This window comes from Nipponia nippon, unplaced genomic scaffold (assembly GCF_047370975.1).
Source record: "Nipponia nippon isolate SJK-2023a ecotype South Korea unplaced genomic scaffold, ASM4737097v1 scaffold_5, whole genome shotgun sequence".
NCBI lineage: Eukaryota > Metazoa > Chordata > Aves > Pelecaniformes > Threskiornithidae > Nipponia > Nipponia nippon.
In genome coordinates, this window is record NW_028262369.1 from 78,356,607 (window position 1) to 78,377,842 (window position 21,236).

Sequence of the window (21,236 nt, forward strand, 5' to 3'; positions counted from 1 at the left end):
CTTGATATGAAAAAAAAATAGTATGCTATCTTCCGTATCAGAGGAAAATGAAGTTTCGCAGGTTGTTGAGTTTCTAAGAGGTCACAAATGCAACATAATGTAAAAACTGAAAGATAGAGGCAAATTAACAAGGATCTTTCTGCCTTACACTGATGCTTACTGGGAAAGTTCCCAGCTGTTCTTGAAGATCTTCCACCTCTTGTACAAGATCTTGCATACACTTGTTACTATGACTTTGCCAAAGGCTTCTTTCCACGTTGTTTCCAGGATAACAAGGAAGAACACTGTTAGCAAACTGCCTACAGAGGGGACAGGTAAATTCTCCTTTGTCCACTGAAAAACCCTGGAGGACCTGGTCATTCTGAAAGAAAATAAAGAAGATGTAGCTGAAATTTGCAAAAGATTATAATTTTTAGTTGGTATTTCAGGTGTATAGCTAAAGAACTAACTCTAAAACCAAAAAATGTAAAGAAAGAGTAATTGGAATAGCTCTTCATTGTAGTCTCTAGTAGTTATGACCTTTTCACTATCTTACAATCCCCCAACTCAACTATTTTTCCTAATTTTTAAGTACTCTTCATCGTCAACAATATCCCCATAATAAACTAGAAATACTTCAATGGGGTACTTTGAACATTTTACATGTGTTGTCTCTTCCTAGCAACTCCCCAAACAGTTTGAGACTCCCTTGATAACATCTTTTAGTTTATCAAAAGGCAATTTTATTTTCGGGCATGAGACATATTTGAAGATATTTCTCAGAAGTAGTACAGGCTGAAAAACCTACTCAAGTAGCCATTGGAGTGCAGCATGACAAAACCCCTGTTTATTTCTTCTTTATCATGAAGGACCAAAAAATGGACACAGAAGTACGCGTTTGGGAAGTGGGGGCATCTCCCAAGTACTCCTGTTACTGGCAAGCAGCCTTGCTTCAGCTTCGTGAATTGCCTCAACAGTTTCCCACTCCTGGGAGACGAGAACTGCTAAGTTAATAGTGACTGTAATTTAAACTTCAAGCAATCAGCCCAGAATGCTGAGGCATTCTGGTGAGCCTACTTTTACATACCTTTCTGGATGTTGATCTCTGATTGTACTATGAAACAATAAATGTTTTATCCAGATGAACACAAGTCTACATAAACTATTTCAGTACTAAGAATGCTAGGAATAGTAAAAATTATTATGCACTCATCTAGGTAGTAGTAATACATGCCAGGATCAAAAGTTCACTTAAACAATCTAGAAATATTCAAGAACACAATGAGATGGAATTAATAGTTTATTTCAAGTTTAAGTGAGAATCCACCAGAAAAGGGACTTCAGTGTCTATATGATGCAAAAGATTACTTTTCCAAAATTCTGTAAAATTAGATTCTACCATGAAAGCACAGATTTTACTTAATTATCTTGATGACACAATTACCCCTGAAAGCATCTTTACAGACATATGGAAAAGCACAATTCATCATGGGATCCAATAAAGGTGGCACAGCTTCCAGTTTCTCTAGAGGTAAATTTCACAGTATGACCAATGCTGATTCTAAAAATACAAAGCATTGCTCATCTTTTTTCTCAAAATGGAAACAAATCAACAAAACTTATGAAAAAATAAACCTAAAGAAGTATCACATAAAGTAATCTTGAATAAAAAAGCAGTTTCATATGCAACAAGAAGTCATCACTTAGTCTTTATTTTATGACAATAAATAATACAGAAAGAAGTGATTGCTTAAAATCTAATGACTTCTACCACTGCTGAGCTTGTGATAACAATCTACGGTGCCATTCAGAAGATCTGCAATTGGGCTGCAAGAGGTTGAGAGGGGCAAAAGGAGGCCAGCAACATCAATGGAACACTACCCTGTTTACTCAGACCATGTGAAAATAAGGATGTCTTTTTTAGCCAACAATTTGTGAGTCTTAACTAACTGTATTTTGAAATCATATATAGCAGTAAATTCCCAATAGTATTTTCCAAGGGTGGTGAAGCATCATTCACAAGAGTTAAACTATTTTAACTAATTTCTTTAAATTGCATGTATATACATAACATATACCATACATAACTGGAGATAAAAATCTAACTTTTTGTCATTGAATTTTCATATTAGGAATTAACCAAACCCACAAGTTTAGATTTGTAAAATTCCCCTCTCATTCTTTCTTCAGTTTCTCTGTAATTTCTAACACATGTTAAACATCAAAATAGGAATCTATGAAACAGAAATGAAAAGTGTACGAAATGCTTTACCTATATATGCACACAAGGAAAAAAAACCAAACAGGTGATTTAAGAACACTATTAATTTAGTCTTTAAAATACTTTAAAAAGTATTTTTTCTGATATTTCAGAATAACTGAAAACAAAGTACTTTTGTTAATAATGTCAAGATGTAATAAGAGATTTAGTATCTACAGTTCTTGAAACACAGTAAAAACGTCTTGTCCATTCATGTAAACTCAATCTTTCTTTCTCTGAATTGAACAGCATAAATCCAATTGACTTCACAAAGACCAGTTGAGATCCAAATAAAAAAGATGATCTTCAGTTTTACTTACACGTAAAGATTCCATGTAAGATTTGTGACAATCTATGTGCAAAGTGTGACCACAAGTTTGTACATAAACACCTCCTTCCCAGCCTACTGACACTGCTTGCAGGCAGGAACTCTAAAACAAAACAAACACAGTAAGAAAACTGAACAACAATATATATAAAGTTATAAAGGTATTTACCACAACTTACTTTTAAGATTTTAAAAATATATAGATTTTTATTTGCATGCTATCTAATTGAAAGCCACGCTGTGGAAATAAAGAAAAATTTTATTTTTGTAAAGTATTTACTTGTCCTAACTTACATGTCTGCCATTATGCTATTCTTTCCAACAAAGAGCCAGACATGTAAGTTAAAATTCTGCAGTGCTTGTCACATAAAATAATGACTTTTTTAAAAGAACCTCTTGTACTACAGCATTAAGACGGCTCTAACTCTACCGTCTGTTCCAACAGTACAAGTTATCCCATGTCCAATGGCAATATACTGCTTCAATACATTTCCTTCAGTTTAGTATGTAACCAAAATAACAAGATCACAGTTATATAATTAAACCCCAACTTACCATTAAAATTCAGTGCAAAAACTTAGGGATTTTAAGGAGCTGTTGAACAATATTGTATATAACACATCATAAAGGGAAAAGGGAACAAATACTTGCTCAGTGAATTAAGTTTTATACTAGATCGTTTTGAAAACATTGGCCTTATTCAAAGACTGCACTTATAGCCCACATGTCAAAAATAAAGGTACCTCACTAGTAGTTCTCAGAAAATAATGAACTGAAAAAACAGTCACCACTGGCAAAGTTATGATAAGGAATTCTAGACATTCTCTTGCAGAATACCTAGCTATAAGTCAGTCTAATTATTAAATCTCCATTTCTCAAAAAAAAATTCATACACAGATTGAAATGTACATTCTGGTTACACATTTAAAGAACAGAAAAAGATATATGGCTACCAGAATTGGAAAACAATTTTTAGTGTAGACTCACCCTAAAACCATCTTAATGTATGATGCAAAACCAGGGTACTGTGAATAACCAACTCTGACATTACATTTTCTAAGGATGTCCTAGCATCTCATTTTTTTCTTCCTGCATCTGAGCAGGAAATGAAAACAAAATTACAAATTCCAGCTACAAGACATGCTCCTATTTACTTTGTCTCAACCTGACATTCATAATGTCCTATGACCCTCTCAGGGCATAGAACAAGAAAAATTTTTTCTCCTGCTGGTTCCTGCATAATTTAGTAGACTGCACTACTAGTAAGGTCATATGATATACCTGGATAAGCCCCACAGGACAAATGTTTCCTTAAGGAAAAGCATTATTTATTGCTAATGAGACTACTCAGTAGCATGTGCATAAGAAAAAAAAAAACAACCCCAAAGTCTTTGCAGAAAGGCTTTACTCTATTATTCTGGAGTTCAGAAATAAAGGAGATTCCAAAGCAAGCCATAGGTTTGGGATGGAGCACACCTATATCAAGTTATTGGATACAGATTACTATGCGACTCTGATAATAGTCCTATCAATCTAGTACATGTAGTTTTATCTCCTAATCCTTAGTCATACTTCTCCATGTTAAAAATAATCACTTTCAGTGATTTTTTCTTTAATGGGCAAGAACTCTACTCCCTCACTGACAGCAAGCATCAAATTTCAGCTAAGAAAGTGCAAAAGGAATTTTTATGGAGACAATTGCCCTGTTTTGCTCAATCTGTATATAGCATGTAGTTCTTGAATATTTTTTTTTCTTCTAGTAGGATAAGCTAGATCATGCTTCATAACTTCAAATTTTCACATCTAAGTGAAATTATTCTCTTGCCTCCTGAAATCTGTTGTTAGAGGAAGGACACTTACTGGGAAGGACACAGTTGATAAACAAAATGACTTCTTATTGCTTAGCTCAGCTGAACGAGATGCTCAAGACACTAACAGATGTTTCCATTTTTATGCCAAAAGAAATTTAAGGATTAGTTCTTTTATGCAGAGACATTTTTTAGCACAGTAGTGACCTGGAAACTTGAAAGCAAAAATAGCTAATTCAACTAATGTTTGAATCAGGACTGGAATTTTTGAGTGCAGGATGCATTTGCTTATTGCGTTACAGTATATTTTAGACTAATCTGTTGGTAGTGTTACTGCACAGAAAGGGAAATACACATTTTCAGATCAAGTTTTTGAGTAACATTTTGCTTGGAATGCCTTCCATTTGTAGTATGCAAACATGTAAAAATAAAGCTACAGTATTGCTTCAATGTTTTTAATCCCTTCAGTGGGAAAAAATATTCATTAACTATTTGAAACAATAAACAAACATCATCAATGTCAAAAGAAGAAAAGCTTGCCCACAGATTCTTTCTGAACTAAAATATCTTTTGCTTAGAAATAATTTTCTGCATACATCTTTAAAGTTTTACTTTGTAGCAAGGAAATGCATAATATTTGCCTCAGGAGAAGGTGCTTTTCTGAAAGCACTGCCCAATTTTAAAAACTGTATCAATTATGAAATTTACTCTAAATTAATCTACTCTACATAAGCAAGCTTGGTTGCAGTTGGCAAATTTCAATTATCTGTGGATGACAGATTAGAAGAAAGCTAGCAATTGTGTCAGAGTAAAAATTGCCACAGTTTTTCCTCTTTAAAGCTTCTAAAGGCTGATTATTTAGTTAGAACTGCCTAAGAGCTGGTATATCATCTGGGACTGGTCTATAGGAGCTAATTTAAGGTCACAGGTTACATATTCTTCTCCCCCCAGAATGATTTCTCAGAACATGTGTATTATCTTACACATCTCTTTTATACACTAGCAAGGAAAGTCACAGGCAGCACTTCCACAAAGGTCTGCAACTGAACAAGTCCTCTTAAGCAACAACAATTGGCTCTCAAAATTAAATATGAAAAGCTGTAACGTGGCTTCGTGAAGCAATGCCAAACTCTGCTTGGAACAGCTAAAAGAACTGCAAAACGGAAACCAATTAATGTAAAATTGAACTTCAGTAATGTGCAGAGTTGAGGATTCAGGAGAAGAGAGTGAAGTCTTCTGCTGGTCCCTCCTTCCCATCCACTCATCCTCCCCTTCCCTGTAGTGGCTCAGAAAACTGTTACAGGCTAAAATAACCCTTTCCACTTACTCTGTGCTGCCAAAAATACTTTTAACTAATTAAGAGTAATTCCTTGATCAGGTTTTCTGAATGGCCACAAGAAAAATGGTGCTTTGAAAGTAATATCTAAGACAGCAAAACCACATCTCAATTGTGTGCTCACACTGAATTGTGAAATATCTTCTTCCAGAGAACATCTGCATGGATATTTAATGACTATATAGCCTGTAGACATACTAGATGCCAAAAATCTAACTAGGGAAAAGCCAGACGCTATTTCAAAATAAGGACCCTATGAAGTAAACACTTCGTAACTCCTGCAACATGAAGTGTTCACTAAATGTACAAATGAAACTAGGACGACTCTAAGTTGTAATTTCATTTACTTTTTTACACAAATTTTTCATAAGTGGTATTATTTTTCATATGAAGTACTTACATCTTTAAAGTATCGCTGTAAAGTTGTAAGCCTCACATCATGCAGTGCTGCACAGGTATCCCAAGGGTATATTTGCTCCTCTTCAGTAGTTGGTAGTTTCTTTGGCTCAGTGCTATTGCAGCATTGTCCCAACACTATATGAAGATAAGAAGCAATAAAGAATGCAATGGGTAACTATATGCTAAACAATTAAGAAAACAATCAGGAAATTCTAGTTTGTAACTACAATATGCTTTGTTGATGTTAAACAGTAAAGAAATTATTAAAGAAGCTAAATACTGAAAGTTGTGCTTTTGCACTTGTACATGAAGTATATATACATACACAAACACACATACATACATATAGAAACACTGATGGCCAATTTATTTTCTTTTTCTTTCAATACCTATTTTCCTGCAGGTCTATTATATACTGCTGGGTTTGCAAAAGCTAACAGGAACTAGGAAGAAATGAAACTGCTCTTCTCCCAAACATTTAAACATTTTTTCAGTACCCTTTGACCTACACATGTGCCTTACAGAGGACCATCCACAAAAAAAGGGAAGACTCTGTCTTCCCGGGCTCCGTGAGACACAACAGTATTTATGCACATATACTAAAAGCTGGACAAGCAGTGTTTCTGCAGCAAGTCACACATTCATACCTGAGGATGCTTGCAATAGTACAACTAGCCCTGTAGGTCTGTCTTCAGTAGAAGGACCACTTTGTCCACAAATGACACAATCATATATTGCCTCAGAAACATGCTGTTCTGATGTAGCTACCTCCATGGCAATATCAGCATCTGGCGATTCTAAAAAAGGATAAGAACACTGATATTAAACAGAGGGAAAAAAATTCAATTGCACCTGCACTCAGATAGTGATGAAAAAACTCCAAAATAATCTCTTTAGTTTATCTACAACTAAAACATTGACCATTACTTGAAACTTACCTTGCTGCTTCAAACAGAAAGACACCTATACAATGAAGTACAAGTTTTCCCATATTCAAAAGTATTCCCTGTGGAATTAAATGTTTAGTCCAAGTTTTGTATTAAATTTGACCTCTTTAAAACTTCTATAAAACAGAAATCTAACTTCTATTTCATTAAATACTATATTGAAAACTCTGAAGAGAGACATGAAGGGCAATGAATATGAATCTCTGTTAAAACCAGATTTGCTCATAACTGACTAACAACAAGTAGAAGGAAAAAGTTAATCTGGAGACCTTAGAAATAATTTAAAGACGATTAGACAAGGCAAATGAAACATGCAACTAAAAACGAAAGATTTTTTTTTAATATGAAACTTGGACAATCTTTAAAAATTTAAGGTACGATAAGAAAGTAATCTGCAGCTATGCAGCAGATGTTTAGTTTAACATTTACTGTACACAAGACATATTAGAGATTTTGTTTTCTAATGGTCCACATTATTATTTCCTAGGTGCACAGACAGAAATATTCAAGGCTAAGGACCAGCTTCAAAGTATTGAAGCAACTGCACTTGATGTAGCTTTGTTCACATGACGGTGGTGGTGGTGGTTTCAGGGCAGGGGCTAACCAAAATAGAAGCCATTTTATGGTATGTTACAACCCAAGGTAGGAATTCTTTATTGGCTTGAAAGAAAAGCACCTTAGGACTAGACGATGTTGTCCTGACTGCTCAGGAACCCATACAGTCAGCCTCCTGACCTAGAATATAAGGGTGCTTTGTTTCTTTCCTAGAAGATAATTTTTGCAAAGGAAAACACTTCCTCCCTGCCTTCAACCATGCCTTTTATTTCCTTGATTAAGTAGGCCAAGGTGCTGGATAGAGAACCCAAAAACCTTGAGTGCAGCAACAATCCTCAAGCAGAACTGCTTTTATGAGAGCTGCTCTCTTCTGAAAGTCTACTACAAGTTCAGCACAGGAGGCCTGCTGCTGTAAGGAGAGGCATGCTGGATGCCAGGCAGCATCCTTCTTTGCTATGAAAAGCTCCATGCAATGCTCTCACTCACAGGGCAGAATCAAAATTACACTGTTCTAGTTACTATTGATTTCCCAGTCAGTTATTGAGGGTCACATGAAAATGAACTCTGATCTTCATTGACGTACAGTTAATATTGTACACACGTCTATCACCATCTAGTGGCAGTCAGATGTACAATGAAAGAAAAAGCAGAATACATCAACTGCAAATGTTTTTTATTTCTTAAGTCCAAACATCCAGAAAACCTAGGAGCAACTGTAGCACAGAAGGGAGAAGTAAACACTAAAGCTATTTTTTATATTTAATATCACCTCATAATTCTGTAACGCACAGTCACATATACCTGTGTATCAGAAGCACATGACAGGAGAATGACTAGAGAGTTCCAGCCTTCTTATTTAGCTTTTGCTAAAATATTGTCAATACAACATAAAATATGCATCCGTTCAATATTTTTAAGAAGTGTGGTAAGAGAATACAGTGTGTCAATCTGATTTTGAACAACTCAATGGAAGTCCTCAAAATCAGTGAACATTTAATTTACAAAAACCCCTTCATTCATCATAAATTGCTTATTTTAAACTTAAAGGAAAAAACCCACAGATCTTCGTATTTAAAAGGTGTTTCAGTGTATGCAATCTGTACTTCTATTGCCTATGTGCAACAGGCACATAAAAATCAGGCTAATTTAATTTTAGAACTCAACGATCAAATGCATGTTTCCTTCACAACTACTTAGATCTAGCGCTAGGCTACTTTGGCAAACAATAAAATTTCAAGGGAACTAAACTTCTAGCATCAAGAAAGACTTCATAATAAAATCACTTCCCCCAGAGCTAGTGAAAGAAAACGAAGTCAACTTACACAAAATTCATGGGTAAGTGAAATTGGCAAGAATTAAAAATCTCAAATAATTAAGCAGACCAAAAAAACCCAACCAACACCCCCCCCCCCAATTATTTTTGAATGGACTATGATAAACCTTGATTACTGGCTTAAACTAGTTGTTAGCTTCTTTGGAAGATAAGACTTGGGCTATGGTTTGTTTGAGAAGATACCTTTAGCTGCTAGGCTGAAGCATGGCTTTACTAGCCAGGCAGCAGTCATATGAGACAGCAAGTGTATTTTATGTCAAGCATTCTTTGGAATACAACCAAAGATGCCTACAGTTGAAAACTCTGACTCTCCAAAGATTTAACCTAATTGATTTCAGAGAGACTTGTCCTGATGATGTCACTGTGTGTGAAGAAGGAGTAAATGAGAAATACAAGATAAGACGCGTGGCACTGGTATCAATTCACCAAGTTTCTCTCATGAGGTTTGTCTAATGTTGTAACACACCCCACCCCCTTATAGTGGGTTCTGGGACTCTTCTTTGTCCTTGTGAATTATTTCAGAAATCTGGATAAATATGAACCTCATTAAAAACAAAGGTAAAAACACTAAAGGAGGATGAAAACATTTAAACTGTGACAGAAATCCAGGGTAGTGCCAAACACTGTAATTCCCATGCGTTTTTAAAAAAGTGTATTTAGCTCTTTCTTTGGTTTTGTACCAATAGGAGTAAGAGACCCAAAGTTACAAAATCCTAGCATTTCCTACTTCCTAGCAAATACTGATCAGTCTGCTAAAATCTAGCACACAGTTTTATCATGGAATGCATTGCGCCTGAATTTTATTTAATTTATACTCTCTGGAGTTAAAGATTCACTCCCCTTCTTTCCCCTACCCAGCATAACCCCAGAACGGAAAGGGCTCTGTAAACACAGTAAAAGGTTTACAATCTCTGTTGACTGTAGTCAACATTCTACTGCTGTACACATTGTGTGTCAAAGTGGCCCCTTGGTATCAAAGCAACCATTAGCATGCTAATATTCTTTGCCCTGACCCAGCATATATATTCTCAAGAGATCAGTACCTAATTTATTTTTCTATCTGGGTTCAGAAGATTGAGCGTTAGGAAATCTATGTCACCTTGCATTAAAACTCTGACTTCTTTTTAACTCTAGCTATGGAACGTTTGCTTGAAGGACAAAATGACGTCCTGCCAAGACTCACATCATCGGAAAAAACCACAAAGATCATACTGCATACTTATCACGAGGCATTTAAAAAAAAAAATCACATTGGGCACTTCAGAGACAGCAAAACTATTGAAGGAACATGAGATATCTTAATATTTGTAATTCACAAATTAACCAATTTACAAATTTTCACTAATATACATTTGATTAAGTAGTTTAGCAGCTTGCCTGGAATGGATCATAATATTTCATGTTTATAAAACTTAGATAGACAGATCATTACAAATATCACTGTAATTTGTTAAAGGCTACTATTAACCTCGGGCAGAGGGATTTATTTTTGTTCTTATCAAGTCCTGCCTGAAAGACAGTGAAGTTTCAAAAATCTCTTGCATGGAGTTCCACATCAAGACAGATAAACCACAGCCTCACACTGCGGTATGTGCTCTCCAAACACAGATGTAAAAGTAGCTATTACTAGGAGACTAGAAGGCCTATGGAATTGACACTGGATGTGACAATACCTTTTTCACTCACTAGACATTCTCCTCAGATATTTCAAGAGCTCTATCTGCTGCTCTTAGAACGATGTTTCTTGGTTTATTTTTCTGCTTTTTATGTTCGTCCTGCAGTCAAACAGCTAAAGACAGCACAGTGGATTCTGTTCCATCCTAGTTCATTAACATGACTGTTTCTAAATTTCACTTAAATACTTCCCAGCAAGGTTGAATGGCAATGCAGTTCTGCAGGTGTCACAGAATATAAATAGAAAGTAACAGGGGGCACAAGTGGAAAGGGCTAAACAATCAGAATTTTTTCTACAGTGATGATATGCAAGAAAATGGCAACCTTTACTTTCAGAACCTCAGATGAATTTGTGAATTCCAGTTCAAATAAATAATTTTTGCTTGTAAAATTAGACATGTTTAATACTGAAAAATGAACATGTAATTGGGTAGCTACCTGTTAAGCCATGTTTCATTGCAGCATCCCAACCATCAAACAAGAGGAATGCTTCAGGGGATTAACAGTGGCTCTGTAAACTTTAATAAGCACTTTGGAAAGTATTGTGTTTATGGGGTTTTAATAAAATAATCTTTAAGTTTTGGCTATTCTCCATTATTCCTGTTGTCTTCTAGACACATTTTTTTCAGAGTATTTTCGGTCTTTTATGCTGTCAAAAGAAAGCTAGTATGAAATTTTTGAAGTGCTATACCCAAAAGCAGTTACACCAGTTCTCACATTTTACCATTGAATCACATCCACACTTCATAGATAGAGAAGTTTTAAAAGTGGTTGATGATGATGATGATGATGATGATAATTTGCTCAAATGACACCAACTGAATCTGTGACAAAGCCAGGGAGCTGAGGCCTCACCATCTCTGCATTCTGATGGTGTTATTACTGTTACAACAATCAAAATTAAGAAATAAACCTACTGCTGAATTTCAACCTATAACAAAAGTAACAGGTAACAAGAGTTTGAATGTGTGAGGAGGGAACGCATTTTAACTGACTGATTTTAGTATGAAAGGAATTTTTTGTTTTCAAATGTACTACTTCACCACAGCTATGATATAATTCAGGGTTAGACTATTAAATACTTATATTAGTTTTAACTTGAATCACTCCAGAAAGACTAGTTTCAGAATTCTTACCATGTCTTGTGTTTTAAAATCAGAGTAACAATAGTTTCTGCAACTTTTTCAATAATTTGCTGTAACATATAGAGACTACATTCATGGCTGAACAAATTACTTCAGTTAAAAAAAAAAAAAATGTTAGAGCAAACTGAAGAGAATATTCCTGGCAAACAATTAACCTAGGTTTTTAAATAAATCCTACACACTATAATGGAATATGTACTTCCTTTCTGTCAGGTGTTTTAATGCCAGTCAGGACATAAAAGCTAGTGAATACCGGACTATAATACAAATTCAGTGAATTTTCATCACAAACTCGGAAAACAGTATGGCAACCTAGAAGACACTGAAAAAAGTTAGTGAAAAAGTAAAGCAATTATTCAACTAACACAATGCCTGGAATTCTATTAAATTGTTGCCAAGAAATGTCTTCGTGCAAAATAACTTTATGAAAATTTAATCCATGAAGTTGATTCTATTCACTTCTATTCATGACCTGATACAACTGACGACAAACATTACATTTTATGTTAAGATATCTGAAGTTAGTAATTGTTTAAATACTAAAAAACAAAGAATTTAAGTGTTGCATGCCCAAGAACTTTTTAATGCACAGTCATAAGCACAAAGGCCCAGGTCTGACTACTAAAGAAATTAAGGGTTCTTTTTAATATTTGACATATATAGTTAAGTAAAAGCTAAGTGTTCCCAGTCCTCCACACAAATAAATGCTGTGTAATTTATTGATTTAACTAGTATGCTTCATCCACAAATCACAGCAGTTACCTTAAACATAGCTTATAAAACTTGAGCACGAGAGTATTTATGCATACATATGTATACCTGCAAATACAGCTGACAGGTAAATATATATAGATAGATGTAATTTCATACATAAAAGCATCATCTTTAAAGTTGCAATATCAACAATTCAAACTATAGGTGACTGCATAATCAAAGTCTCCCAGTCACTTTCAATTAGCCACGACTGTAAAAAGACTTAAATTTTAATATGTAGAACTGCGTGTTTCTTCTTCCCTTCCTCCTTACTTCAACAAAGAGATTAAAAAGAAATAGCTACCCATTTAATAAGCATGACTTAAACTCATTTTTATCTGTGAACTTTGTGTTGTATTGCACACTCTCCATATATAACACCATTTATATAGTAATTAATTTGCTAAAGAAATTTCAATGATTGCTGTATCCAAGATCTTCATAAGTATGCAGGAATAAATCTTCTCAGCAATCTATGAACTGAAGGGAATTTAAGAACTTCAAAAAACTTTCAAAAGACTTTTTCAGCAAAAACAGTTGTCAAAATATTTCTAATCAGTGCTTAAACTCAAATCAAAACTACATAGCAGATGATTTGACTGGAAGAGGGGAAAGAAAAAAAAAAAATCCTGCTTTTTCTTCTCTTTCAAAAGTGCTAATTTCAACAAAGTAATCCAGATGATGAAAATATTTTCCATTCCTCAGTTAAACACAAGCAAACTAATCAAGATTATGTGCTTCTACACAGAACCCGAATGAATTTATCCTCAAGAAGAACAAGAGCTGATTCTGCTGTAAAGCTTGTACTTGAAATACAATACAATGTTATCGCTTATAGTTACTGCGATGATCTAAAACTTATGCTTTCCTTAATTCTGTATATAAACTTAAAATGGAAAACTTTTACCTTATCAAAATTTGAGACTCTATGAAGAAATAATCTTAAATTTTATTATTACAGATTAAAGAAAATGCAATCTTTAAGACAAACTAACTTTGAGACATTTTATATTAGAAGGTAAATACTTTGAAACACACCACACACATTTAATCATCTCATCCACTGTATATTAAGAAAAAATAGGAATAAAATTATGTCCTACAGATTATGTGTTCTCTTTTAAATATTTTCAAGATCATTTAATCTATTCTTTAGCAATTATGTATTCAGTATTATCTGTCCTAGAAAACGCAACTTTAAGCCTCTTAAGATGTACTTAGTGCACAAGTAGATACAGTAGTGGAATCTGAGGGGAAGAGTTTTTGTCTGGGGTTTCTTTGTTTCTTTTTGAAACTGTTTGAGTAAAAACCTTAATACTAACATGCAAATTATGGAAATTAAAAAAAAAAAAAGGCAAGCAGTCAACCACACAAAAACTTACCAACATCCATGGCAGTTTCCATGAAGCTTTTCTGCCTTGAGGCAAATTCAGCCAACAATTTCTGTTGCCTTTCTCTGGCTTTCCGTCGTCTGAGTGAAAGAAGAGGGGGAAAAAAAGAGTGTATATATTGGAGGAAAAAGATCAGTTCATAGTGTCAGGCTGATTACAGTTGCCACCTTCAATAATATAATTCAAAATTCAGGTTTTCTCTAAATAAAAGATTAATTTTCAAGGCTAAAAAAAAAAAAAACAATCTCTTGCTTTAAAAGTAGAGTTTTTTAAGAAATAAGAGTTATTTTCTTTTGAGTCTGAAAGAAAGGAATAAAATCCTATCCTAAAAAAAACCTTCAGAAAACCAAAGGATCCTTTAACAGATTAGGACATGGCATCATAAGAAAAAGAACCCAAGACCTTATTCTTGAAAGTTATTTTATATTACATAAGGGAAGACTAACAGAGTGAAATGTCAACCGTTGTACAAAAACCAAGTACTCTTGTGAGCAACCAATGTTTACAAGTTGTTAATAATAATAATAATGCCTACCTCACTCACTTTTGATATTAAGCTTGATGCCAAGGGAAACAATTATGAATAATTTATTTTCCAGCTAAAGCTCCTCATACTGGTTCCTTCTCCCCCACCTCCACCCTAGATACTGGTCACCAACAGCTTTTATACCTGGACTTAAAGGAGTTTGAGGCTGCTTCCAGACTGAAGGCCCTTATCTCCCTGAAGCCAACCCGACTTCACTAACTTTTTCCTCATCGTTTAACACAGCTCTGTATTTAAAAATGGCAGACATTAGAGACTCATTCTTGTCTATCCTTCTATTTAAACTGTATTAGTGATCTGTACAAGGCTATATGACCAGCTATTCTAGAAGTCCCTATATATACAGACTGCAGTGGGTAGAGGAATATTCATGGATATAAAAAGATAAAGAAAATAGACATTGATTTTCTTCTTCCTGAGGTACCAAGAAAGGATCTTTGCTTTGACAAGAGTTTACAAATAGAGGAAATTGGAGAGCTCAAGTGGGAAAACCAAACAAAACTGACACCACAGCTGCTCATCATATGGCACGTGCAAAGACCTACATGCCCCACGGATGAGGGCTTTACGCAGCACCTCCCCAGTGCAGCTACGGAAGCACTATCAGAGCTACAAACTCTGTGTATCAGCATTTACAATGATTTTTTTTACCCTGCTCAGAGATGATTCAGGTAACTAACAGGGGATTTAAAAACCTCACTTGGCATCTGACATAATCTGTCTGATTATCACTGTCCTGGCACAGGAACAGGTATGCACAGGCCCAACGCAGCTAATAAACTGTAACCTGTTATCCCGAGGTGGCCTCTTTATAAGTCAAAGCTTCTAACTTGTTTTCTTCAAGACACCTTAAAAACCCAAATATCTCTGCCCATTTATCTGTCACATTGTACAGCCACCGTTTCTCAAAATAACTTCTATTTACAACAATCCTAAGATTCATTATTCTGAGGATCATACCAGGGCATTCATGAAACCTGTTTTTATTTATTTCTCCCTGGGAATTTCTGAATACACGGCTTGACTAAAAGCAGAGTGACTGTAAATAGAGGCCTTTAATAAGAAGACATAAACAAACTCTGACAGATTCAGTACAGCTCAGTAATTTTCCACGATGGCCCATGGGAGTATGACACTGCAATTGAAAAAATACTGCAAGCAGCTCGAGCTCTCTTCTAGTTCTGTATTTCAGTTTCTATGGCGACAACCCATTGCCTGAGTGATGCCAAGTTTGCCGTTATATATTGAAGTAACCAAAAAGGGTGATCACCGAACGCTCAGAGTCTGCTTTATCTTCAGTAATAACAAATTGGACTTGGGGGAAAAAGAAAAACAAAACAAAACAACCAAAAAAAAAGTAAAAATTGCAGCCTGACTATAGGAGCACTGTCAGTCTATGAGATCAGTCATATCAGTTATCACACTGTTTAGTAACAAACTTCATGGGTCCCCAGTGCCATTAGGGATTTGAGGAGAAGAAAATAGTCACTCAGAGCAACAAAGAACTGGAAACATTTGTTTTCATCATTACGTTAGCCCCAGAACTTAATTGAAAACTTCAAGTGCCCACAATAGATCCTTGAAAATATCACATCCTTTATAGGGGGAAAGGAATGACCTTACCCTTTTCTATATGAAAAGTTACTTGATTTATTGATTCTCATGCTTCTCCTGTACAAAAATCTAGCACTACTGAGTACCACAATAACAAGTAGGTGTCCAAGATGTAGCTGTGTTTTATCTAAAGCAGCCATTCAGTCTGGCATTTTCTGAAATACAATTTTATGTGCTAACCCTTGACTGTTTCTCTCATTTACTGAACTCTTACAAGGGATGTTGAAAATTAAACCAGTAACTGACCACTTGTAAGAAAAAAATAATTTTACTTTGTAAAGTATGTAATTTATAAAAAATATTAAATCTATTTTTAATTTTTTTATGTTTAATTTTCAAGTACAGTGTAGGTCTTGGACATATCAGAGAGAATTTATTGAAAAATTTATTTTCAAAACAATAAAAATAGCAGAATAAATAAAGGTAATCCTGAAACTAAATGAGCCAGCTGCATGTTTCTACCCAAATTTCTAGAACCATAATCAGGTAGTCTGGTTACATAAACCATTAATACATCAAAATACTGCTGGGACAAGCACTCAAGAGTATTCTTGTCCGTTCCAGCCTGCGCCCTGTCGCTACTTCAGCGAACGTGTTAAGTTTTCTAACCTGACCACCCCACTCTCTACACCCCAACCTTCTAACCCTATCCACCATCCCCTCGCTTCAAATGCCATGTTTCAGTCTTTTGTACTAACCAGTTACCAATCTCTTCCCACTGCCCCACTCCAGCCAGTCTTTCTGGCTGGCTCTGTAACATCCCCCAAATGCCAATCTCTGTCTTACTCGTGCCCTCCAGGCATTTGCATTCCTATTCCACATTCTCCTTCTCCTATCAGCTCTTAAGACCCCATTCTCTGGCACTGAGATTTTCACTAAAAACTAGTTCTTTCATTTGCTACTATTCTCTGAGTATTTCTGTCCTGACAGCTCAGTTCTTCCCTAACATCCCCAACTTGCCAGCTTGAGTCTTCCCACATCAACTATTCACTTGATCTGGCATCTTCCCTTCGCTCACTATTAGATCGACCAGGTTTCTCCTTCCAGTCCCAGTCTTCAACTCTTTGCCCCTGCCAGTCCTCATTTTCACCTCTACTTCTCAGCTCTAGTTGCTGTCCTCCAGGCATTTGAACTGGATGATTCCCCTTCCACAGGACTCACATGCCAACACAGCAGTTGCTGAAAGCAGAAGAGAAGCAGGCTCTCTGCATTCAGTTTCAGTAGTGCTGGTATTCTGGGTGCTCTCAAGACTCATCATGTCCTGACCTCAATCTCAAAACTGTCTGAGCTTTTTCCCCAAAAAATTCAGACAGACAGAATTTTAAAATTGAATGTGTTGGACAAGCAAAAAAGGCAGCATTACCAAACCCACATATAGTAAACAAACAAAAATAATCATGGTGTGATGTGTGCATGTGAATGAACAGACAATATAAAATCAAAAAAATTTTCTACCTCATCTTGAGGTTGCACAGTTAAGTCTCAAAAGTTAACACAGTCTTAATTCTGCACCTTTGTACATATGAGTGGCATACCTGGCAACATGAAGGGTGAGCGTCTATATCACATAAAATCATTATGAAAGTTTTCTAATTTAAAGATCTAAATTACCAAGGCGCAGGTTTTTCCTCAGTACCCATGTAAATCATGTATATACAAAATGGATAAAAAAAGAGAACTGTAGAATTAAGACTTACTCTTTTAATAACTAATTCATGCAAAGACCTAGAGACAGATCAATCAATAGATGCACAATACACACTGCCCGTCTACCACCCCTTTACTTTGTTCTTAATGTTACCTTTCTTCTTTATCCAAAGTTTTCTTCTCTGCAGAACTAATCTTTTTTGGTGGTACAGGAGGTAGGACCTTTCTGCATATCTCTTCAATTATACGTTTATTCAATCTGCTCTGTACAGCAGCTTTCAATAAAATTCTTTCTACTGCCGTCATTCCATCACCGTGAGAGTATCTTGGAATTTCTGGGTGGATTAAAACATCCACATCATCCAGCCACGGAGGATAGTAAGAGTTTTGCTTTCCTGAGAGTTTGTGATGCAATTTAATCAGCAAGGACAGTATGCTTTCCTTAACTTCTAGAATGGCTGTGGTTAGCTGTGGAGTTGCACCAGGTGCTGACCATTTCATTGACGTTTTGGGTCGAACCACCTGATTTGCCTCACTGGTGTTCCGATTGATGATCTCCTGAAATTTCTTTCTACGTTCTGCAACCAAACTGAACACTTGAGCTGTCCCCGAGTTCTTGGGAAGAAAAAATATAACATTTAATTTTCAAAATGTAAGTATAAACAACATACATTTATAAAACCATAGAAAATATTTTGAACTAGGAGGAAAGGCATGAAACATTTTAAGTTTCCTCTCCCCTTCCAAAACGTATTGGAATTTGGTATAGCAAAATACTAAGCTTGCATGTCATATTTTCATACAAATCTGTTTTACACAGCTGCATAAAAAGCCAAGTACAAAATTAAAATATCATCCATACCATAACAACTAACAACTGGCTTTGCTCTAGTCAAACTCAGAATTCTGTTCTCCGAGTAATATTTCCTTACTTTCTCGGGAATATTCATAATTTCAGTATTTTTATGTCATTTAAATGTCTTTATTAAAGACTACTGAGCACTGCTGCACTTTCCCATGGGCACTGTCCATTTTGTGTAGATTTAGTAGCTGAGATCCAGAAGCCACATACCCATATATCTGCAAGCAGAGCTTGCTATTCAGGGCACATGAGTGCAGCTACATTAATGACAAAGCCCATTCAGGTGTTTCTATTCTATGCTATCCTTGCTTTCAGTCCCAAATTAAGGATACATGGAAGCAACTTGCATATACTGAATCCATAGCAGAGAGATGTTTCCTAAATATTTTGAACATGAAATTCAGAATGCTTTAACATCTTACCCTCTCCTTCTCAGAAGGCCGGGCAGCCAAAAGATACCAAATACTTCAGAGATCAAATACAAAAATGGGATTCTGACAATCATCTCACCTACTTTCTTTATTTTTTAATCTATTTCATCTCACCTACCTACTTTAAATTTTGATCTATTTTTCTAACATTAACATGAGAAAGAAATATCCATTGTATTTCACTACAGTTGCCATACAGTAATCTTTAGTGCTGTATACAAAAGATACAAAAGCAATCCTGACATAGAGATTATATTATCTACCACCTATAAATCTTTCAGGATCTCACCATTTACATATTCGTTTTGTTTTCACAAAAAAAACCCAAACTTGCCATTCATCATTTCAAATGCACTTTCAATGTAAGGTTAAACTTACCTAGATTCAAGAAAGCTAAGACTACTCTACATTATTAAATGTTAGTAATATCTTGGCAAGACAAAACAGGCCTAAACACAAAGCTCAAGCAGTAAGCTATCAATGACATTTTATATTTGATAGAAAGCTTTCATTTCAAAATATGTATTAAAAATGTAGGGGCATTTCTTTGCTTAAAAGTCTACTACCTAAGATTACAATCAAGAATATGAAAAAAGCATGACTCCTTGCAATATAAATTAAAGGAAACTCAGGAAAATTAGAAGACTTCACTGAATGTTAAGGTGAGCACAGTTAAAGCCATATTGCTAGTTAATTGCTTAGGAGAACAAACTACACACAGATCTACCTCTCTCTGGAGGCTCTTCCGCCTTGAACTCTGGTAGATTGAGGACAAAAAAAGTCATTAAATACATCATCTGGAAGGAGGTATCATTTGAAATAAATTCTATTTCTGTTATCAGTACACTTAGGAAAGATTACTGGAGGAAAGAAAAATACTAAGAAATTCATAAAAACAATAAAAAAAATCCTAACAAAAGAAGCCAAAACAGGCAATAACTTAAACTAATCTAGGAAAAGGACCGATATTTGTATGTACTTACTTGTGATGAAGCTAAACCATCAGAACTTGTACTTGCAGGTGGTTCCCTCTTCACCTCTGGAGCAGTTTCTGGTACTCTTACTCGGACATAGTTAATGAAGTGGCGCATGTTTGAAACCAAATTACTACCTGGAAACCAACTATCATGGCAACGCTCTTGTCCACCTGCAGATTCCTAAAATAGCAAAAAAAAAATTAGTATAATTTCTCGTATGTGTTACAGTAATTCATGTTGTTTTTGTAAGTGTATTACAAAGGCCATCATCTCTCCATGAGATAGGAACAATATGTTGAACAGTATGTACCTCACTAAAGCTGATATACCTCTTAAAAATTATGATATGGCTGATGCCTACTGTGAGGACTATGGGTCTGATAAATACATAAATCTACACATTTGATTTTAATATAATCAAATACATGCCATCAGTGCTATCTAGCAGAAGTAAAAGGAACAATTCAGTGTAATCTGAAGCTGTACAATCTAAGATTAATACAAAAGATCTGAACTATACAGAAGTCAATCACTGGGGAAAAAAAAAAAAAAAAGTGGCATATCTTTAGTCATATAAGCAATGTTCAACAGCAGGAAAAAATTATGAAAGTCATATACCACAAGGGAATCTGGAATCCCGAAAACGATGGCTCTTCATATTCAAATTCTCATCAAAAGCACAGTTAAAATTTTAGCTAATTCATATATTTTAGAAGACACAGAGCTTTAGCAATAAAATGCTCAGTGATAAAGGTCTCAATTGAAAATCCAGAAATTTAAGCAAGTTTTAGATGCAATCATTTTAGATTTTTCTTGCACCCAATTTCAAGTACTGATTTACAGAGTAGTAAAGATCTAACCAATCTGTGTTGCCAGGTTATATATACACAGAAACTGTTGAAAAACATAACAAGATACCATACTCCTCTTCACAACAGATGCAATTTTCTTATTTTTGTTTCCTTAGTTGATCCCTGCCTAAGTAAAGAAAGATGTTTTATTCTAATTCCTATGGTAAAATTATAATTTTAATAAACATCTATATTTAAACAATATTGAATCATTAGAAAACACTTTTATATTTTACTGAAAAAGATGGTATTTATTCTTACCTCTTCATCTGACTCCTGTTCTGGAGAATTTTCTAGCCCCAGCTCAATCAAATACAAAACCATGCAAAGCACGTGTTCTGATAAATTCTGATGATCCATTAATATCTAGGCAGAAAACCAGACATTCACATCTTAGAAGGT

At 35.1% G+C, this 21,236-nt stretch overlaps 1 protein-coding gene across 12 annotated transcripts in view; it reads right to left on the reverse strand.

The window, feature by feature from the left end:
• UBR3 (ubiquitin protein ligase E3 component n-recognin 3) overlaps positions 1–21,236 on the reverse strand; it is a 118,255-nt gene that overhangs the window by 44,258 nt on the left and 52,761 nt on the right. For 6 of the 12 annotated variants that reach the window (XR_015698535.1, XR_015698536.1, XM_087730159.1 and 3 more), the window contains 9 exons: positions 21,096–21,200; positions 19,990–20,163; positions 19,734–19,763; positions 17,868–18,328; positions 13,900–13,988; positions 6,758–6,907; positions 6,112–6,245; positions 2,560–2,670; positions 149–361 (listed from right to left, as the gene is read on the reverse strand). Coding sequence is in view for 10 of the 12 variants with exons in the window: in XM_087730159.1 (XP_087586285.1) it covers positions 149–361; positions 2,560–2,670; positions 6,112–6,245; positions 6,758–6,907; positions 13,900–13,988; positions 17,868–18,328; positions 19,734–19,763; positions 19,990–20,163; positions 21,096–21,200 (1,467 nt within the window). In the remaining 2 variants the exon portion in view is untranslated. The remainder of the gene's footprint in view (positions 1–148; positions 362–2,559; positions 2,671–6,111; positions 6,246–6,757; positions 6,908–13,899; positions 13,989–17,867; positions 18,329–19,733; positions 19,764–19,989; positions 20,164–21,095; positions 21,201–21,236) is intronic. The other 6 variants (XM_087730160.1, XM_087730155.1, XM_087730163.1 and 3 more) reach the window with 3 other exon arrangements.